The 6,307-nt window shown below is 54.4% G+C and overlaps 1 protein-coding gene across 1 annotated transcript in view; it reads left to right on the top strand.

The window, feature by feature from the left end:
- Positions 1–4,633, top strand: part of AK4 (adenylate kinase 4) — a 5,121-nt gene extending 488 nt beyond the window's left edge. Inside the window, exons 2-4 of the mRNA XM_009587209.1 lie at positions 2,432–2,604; positions 2,933–3,051; positions 4,519–4,633. Of these exons, the coding sequence (XP_009585504.1) occupies positions 2,432–2,604; positions 2,933–3,051; positions 4,519–4,633 (407 nt within the window). The remainder of the gene's footprint in view (positions 1–2,431; positions 2,605–2,932; positions 3,052–4,518) is intronic.
- Positions 4,634–6,307: the final 1,674 nt, after the last annotated feature.

Here is a 6,307-nt window from a genome sequence, read left to right as displayed (position 1 = left end):
ACTGGCTGCTCGACGGGGAGTGCGCTGTCGGCGTCCCCTCTGGACGGGAAAACCCCAGCCCCCTTTAAAACATTATTTTGCTGCTAATGGTTTGGCAGCACCAGGAGAGAGAAAAAACAGAAGGTGCCTTTGCCGGTCCTGCTGGCCACGGGAGGAGAGGCAGGAGCCGACCTGCTGGCAGAGACATCTGCCCACGGGTGTTTCTTCCCTCTGCCCTGAGCAGCAGCACGTGCGTGTCCAGCCGAGCCCTTGGCACGCGTCGGGGAAAGGGAAAGGCAGGGAAAGGAGATGGGTGTTTCATAAAGCGGAGCCGACGAGCAGAGCGGGGCTGGAGGCGAGCCAAGAAAAACCTCTTACCGCCTCCGTATGTGTGCGAAGGAGCTACTCATCCCAAGCCTGAAAGCCACCTGAGAAGACGCTGAGAGCAAACCGGCAAGGCGGGCGGTGAGAGGAGCAGCAGAGGCTCGCCAGGACCTCCTGCAGCCCTCGGCAGTGAAGCTGCCCAGTGGGGCATTGCTGCTGGTGGCCTGCGGGCTGGCAAGTGCCGATGGCAGCTCTAGAAATGGCTTTGGGGCTCGGGGGGGGGGTGGGGCAGGGCTCGGCGTTTTTTCTGCGTTGTTGGGCACAGGCAAGTGTGACATATGGGGACGAGCGGCCGTGGCTGTTGTAGGGGGAGAAACCCTCCCTTGCCAATCTGCTGAAGCTCTTTGAAGGAGTCGGTGAATACGTAGATAAGACTGAGCCAGTTGATTTATAACAGGCTTGGGCTTTCGGAGAGCTCTCAGGCTCCTGATAGGGAAAATACAAAATAGATTACAACTAAAATAAGTCTGCGGTTTAATGCCGTGGGCTGGAGGGCTGGTGGAGCCCAGCTTCTTCCCCACGTGGCCCTGGGTGGTCCCAGAGGAGGGGTGGCTTGTGCTGGGGCTTGGGGTCCGGCCGAGCTCTTCTCACCCCCACGGGCACCGGGGATCCGGCAGCGTTGGCACCGGAGGTCTGGCAGCGTCACCCCCCTGGGCTCACAGGGGGGATGTCAGAGACCTCGAGCCCTGTAGGTTCAGGCTGCCGTGAAGATGCCTGTGAATCCCCGCTATTAAAATTTCATTATTCTTACCATAACGCCACTTAATTCATCTGGGAACGTGGCGATTAACAAATATTACAGCAACAAGCGCTGCGTAAACAAGTACATATTTCGTTGTATTAAAACTCTGGTGTTTCAACACATTCGCGGGGGTTTGCATCCACACGCTCAGATCTGGCTTCTTGCAGCTCAGGATGTTGATTTATTGTGGTGTGACCCCCAGCAGCCCGGCCTGGGGACCAGCTCCCGTTTCGTCGCAGCTTTGCGTCTGGAGGTCCCGCCGAGGGTGCCGAAAGGGGAAAGCAATTCCGGCCGTGGGCTGGTAACGAGGATTTCAGGAATCTCCTGCTGACCTCCGCTTATACCAAGATGTTTGAGGGACGGGCTGCCCCCGAAGCTAAAACCTGAATGCAGGCAGCAGCGATGCTGGCAGCCCTGCGCTGTCACGTTCTTCCTCCTAATTTTGGGGGAATTCGTCTGCCTGGGGACGCGAGCGGTGGCTGCAGTCAGAGCCCCACTCCAGCGGTACTGTTACAAGGAGCGTATTTATTTCAAGTGATCCATTTGATAACATAAATAACAAATCGACTTTACTTGGTAAGACAGACTAAATGTATTCTTTCTCATAATGGCCGATACATTCCCTGTGCCAATGTCCTGACAAGCTCTCGGCTAATAATACTCTGCTTGGGAAAAGCCTGGGAGGTCTTAGAGGGTTTTACGTATGTAAAAAAAGGTTAAAAAATGAAAAAAGGGTGTTGTCAGCAGAGAAAATTGGAGAGGGGACCGGCTCGGAGTCACCTCTGGTTGCAGTCCGGCGGCAGGAGTGGATGCTCCCACCCGCTTGCTGGCTTTTCTGAACAAAAGGTACTGCCCGGTACCTTCGGAGGACGGCGGTTTCAGAGAGCTGGGTGATGGCTATACAAACCATTTTATTGCAGTATCCTTTGTGTCCTCCATGTAAACCAGCACTCATCTGTGCACAGCGTTTTGTTTCCTTCAAGTTTTTCTTTGCAATTCCAGCATTTATCCCCGTTTTGTGGTTGCCTGCGCCCTTTTACTTGCCCCCAGCCCCTGTGCAGGGACGCCGGCCCTGCACCAGATGTGACTTTGCAGGAAAACATGAGCCCACGGCGACCCGTGTGTTGTATTTCGGGAGTCGGTGCTGTAGGAGCTATTTTTTATTGTAGCCATATGGTGGATGCCTGCCTTTCACACCGCTTGTGCTATAGCGAGGAGCCGCCGTGGTTTTGCAGCTCCGGGGCTGCGGGGCGGGTGGTTTTGGCTCCGTCACTGCTGCTTTCCTGCCTCTCGTGACAGCCCCTTTCTGTTGCGGCGCCTGCACAGGTTTCCCTCGGACGCTGGGGCAAGCCAAGGCGCTGGACGAGATCTGCGAGCTGGACCTGGTGATCAGCTTGAACATACCCTTCGAGACGCTGAAGGACCGCCTGAGCGCCCGCTGGGTCCACCCGGCCAGCGGGAGGGTGTACAACATGGACTTCAACCCCCCCCACGTCCAGGTAAGAGCCGGCAGCATCGCGGCGCTGGCGGCTGGGAGCGATTCGCAGAAGGAAAAGATCAGAGAAGCTTTTCTCTGCATGAGCTGAGACTGTAAAAAAGCATCGGGGATGAAATCCCAGGTAGTAAGCACTGAGCATCGGAGGGCTTTGCCCTCAGGAGCCAGCCTGAAGGAGTCGTGCTAAATGTTAATTAGGAAAATGGGATTGATGTGAAATGCCGTCCGAGGATGCTCGATCGATGCGGAGCAGGCCGAGGCATTTGGCAGTGGTTGCGTGGCAGGGAGCTGCAGCGTGGGCGATCCCCTTGACGGTCTTTGCCTTCCCGCAGGGCGTCGATGACCTGACGGGCGAGCCGCTGGTCCAGCGCGAGGACGACAAACCCGAGGCCGTTGCTGCCAGGCTCAGAAAATACAAAGATGCTGCAAAGCCAGTAATAGAGTTGTACAAGTGAGTTGGAGCATGCGAATAAATGATGGCGTGTCCGTAAAAACAGCCATGAGTGCTGTTCCCACCAGGCAGTCCCACACCCCCATCCCGACAGCCCAAGGAGCCCCGGCACGGCCCCCGACAGATTTTGGGGGACAGATCACTGCACTCAGCGGCACAAAGCCCAGCCCTTCATTGCAGCCAAGCTCTGGCCCTGTTTGGAGGGAGGAGGCTGAGGTAAAGAAATTCACAGCTCCCGTTTGTCTTGCTGGGCTCCACAAAGGGCTTTGCCGGTGCTGGCAATGGGAGGGATTTTTTGGCTGCGGCAGAAGGCACTTGCAAATCCCTTCTGCCCCCCAGCTCCGCTGCATGGGGTGGGAAGCCGATGTGCTTTGCAGAGGCGCTGCCCATCAGCGCTACGAAACCCAAGCAGTTAAGAATTTTAGCTTCCTTTTGGGTGCGTGTCCTCCAGCACAAGAGACGGAGAAGCTCTGAGATGCCTCAGACCCTACCCTGCCCACGCAGAGCCGTCGCTGAGCGAGCCAAGGGTCTGCGGGCGGGTGGGGACGGTGATCATAGAATCATAGAATCATCATTAAGGTTAGGTTGGAAAAGACCTCAAAGATCATCGAGCCCAACCGTCAACCCAACACCACCATGCCCACTAAACCATGTCCATAAGCGCCTCATCTACACGTCTTTTAAATACTTCCAGGGATGGTGACTCCACCACTGCCCTGGGCAGCCTGTTCCAAGGCCTGACCACTCTTTCAGCAAAGAAATTTTTCCTAATGATGTTGCAGAGAGCAGCTCCGCTTCTGCACGCACCCGCAAGCTGCTTTCTACCCTGCTTCAAACAAACCCGTTTGCTGTGCAGATCCAGGCCGGTCCATGCTGTGCGGTCACCCTGCAAAAAAACAGTCCAGGGCCCCGAGGCGTTTAGGTGAAGTACAGGGCGAGACCCCGGGGCTGGCTCGGATGGGTCTGCCGTGAGCACAGATGTCTTTCGGGGTTGTCCCTTCTGCACTGCTGGTATTTTGGGGCAGTTGTCCCCTGGCTGAGTTGGGAATAGATGGAAAGGGAGCGAGCGCCCGGGAGCGTTTTTAAAAGCAGAAGTGGTCCATAGGGTGCCAAAAGCACCCTTGCAGGGGAAGGGGGAGAATTGGGGCCCTGAATTTCCCACTGGTTTAAGCACACGAATAAATCCTGCTGATTTATGTCTATAAAGCACTTCAGAGAACGAGTGGTCTTGAGGGGGACGAGGGTGAGCTCTCCTCTTGGGTAATGTGATTATTCGTGGTTATCTGGGTTTGGCTCACCCACGTGCGAGTGCAGCTGGGCTCCTCCCAGCGAACGCTGCGGACGGGAGCAGCCGCTGCTCGTCCCCTTTATCCCCCTCCTCATGCCCAAAAAGCCATCGGTGAGCTTCCAGCCTGGCCTGACTGCAAATACCCCTGGTACTGACTTTTCCCTCCATCTCCCTTCCAGGAGCAGGGGCATCCTTCACTCCTTCTCGGGGACAGAGACCAACAAGATCTGGCCGTACGTGTACACCCTGCTTTCCAGCAAGATCCCACCCGTTCTTTCGGACGAGGAGAACTAAACAGCTTGTGCCAAGGACCAAGAGTTAACGCCATCACGGATTTGGTTTCTCTGCGCGGTGCTGGGGCTGTGCTCAAATTAGGCGATCGTGCGGTATCTAAAGTCCCTTCCCTGGGGGTACTGGGTGACATCGGTGGATACACGGTTATAGCCAGTATCAGGGCGAAAAGATCTTTGCTTATAAGGTCGAGTCTGCTAGAATAAGGGTTTTTTTCTCTTTTGAGGCTATAAAGTATTCCTGCCTACGGTCCAAGTACGCACGCAGATCAGTGATGCAAACCTGGGTAATGATCATGCCAGGTTTACACAGCTTGCCATGATGTCCCTGCCACCCCCATACCAACCCCGTTCTCTGGTTGAGCCTACAATGTGCCATCCCGTCGCTCCACAGTACCGTTTACTGCAGATTACTCTCTAGGTTGGGGCGGTTTTTTTAGAAATTATTTTTTATTACATTTATTTCTCAGAGAAATAAAGCTCTAAAACGCAAGACTTAGCCCAGTGGGAATTGGTGAGCAACATGGAAGACATTTACACTACGAAGCTCAGAAATGTGAAGATCACGCTTCCAGTATTAATACATATAAAAGAGGGAAAACGTTGGAGGTAAAACACGCACTTGTGCTTCTTCCATAGAGAGAGATGAAACCCCCGTTACAAAAAGCTGCTGTACAGTCTAGTTTTCATGAGATGCTGTGACACTGAGCAGGATCTGCGCTGGGGATGAGTTGCACTCCTTTGTGCTTACCTTGTTTATAGCTTCTAATACTCCGAGATACGGTCATGTTACAAGAGTTTCTCCCAAAGATTTATTTCAATGCGTGCATCGGTTTTGGGGCGAAATCAAGTCATTCCATCTTCTGTGCTGCCTTTGTCCCTGAGGTCCCCTGGAGATGAGGTGTTCCCTAAGCGGTACCCGCTACGGCTGCAGCATCTCCGGCAGAAGCGGCTCCCCCCCCAACCCGGAGGGGTGAGAGCCTTCCCTTCCCCGGGACGCGTGCCGGGGCTGCCGAGGGCCATGCCCAGGCATTTCCCCAAGATTTACAGCGTCATCTGAGCGTGTCGCTCCTCTTCTCGCGCGCAGGAGCTTTGCGGCCAGGTGGAGTGGCTTTTCTCAACTGGAAGTACTGTAACCCTCTTTGGTGGTAGGATGCAGTACCTAAGCAATGGGGATGTTCTTTTTGTCTCCTCGAGTTGCCTTATTTTATAGAATATATATTTAAGAAAAAAGCAAGATGTGTATTTTTAAAGGTTTAAAGAAAAAAAAAAGCTGAATTTTAGCATCGACTTTTGGGAACTCTGCACGAAGCTGCTTGCATTTGCAGAGCGTGCTGCAGTCTGCCATGGGTGGCTCAGTAGGGAGGCAGAAAAGCTGTCACTCCCCTACACCCGTTTGATTAATTAGAGCAGCCTGGGCAAGTTTCTGTTGCTGAAATGTCACTGTTTTTATTTTTGCTTGGAGAGTGGCCCTGCGGCAGGGGAGGGAAAGCTGACTGGCTTTTTTAGGGATGCACGGGCTCCGTGTGCGAAAATTCAGCACATCCTGGGAGTCTTTTATCCCGGCTGAGCCACCCGCGTCCTCGTGCTACCAGAGGAGCCCCTGATGTTTGCTTTCTCTCCGTCGGAGGCAGCTTTGCCCCGATGCTCTCCTGATAACGGAGCCAGAAGCTGTCGG

Source organism: Fulmarus glacialis, unplaced genomic scaffold, assembly GCF_000690835.1.
Source record: "Fulmarus glacialis isolate BGI_N327 unplaced genomic scaffold, ASM69083v1 scaffold28491, whole genome shotgun sequence".
In the NCBI taxonomy this organism is placed as follows: domain Eukaryota; kingdom Metazoa; phylum Chordata; class Aves; order Procellariiformes; family Procellariidae; genus Fulmarus; species Fulmarus glacialis.
The sequence above is the reverse complement of the archived record's forward strand: the minus strand, read 5'-3'. Positions and strand labels throughout refer to the sequence as shown.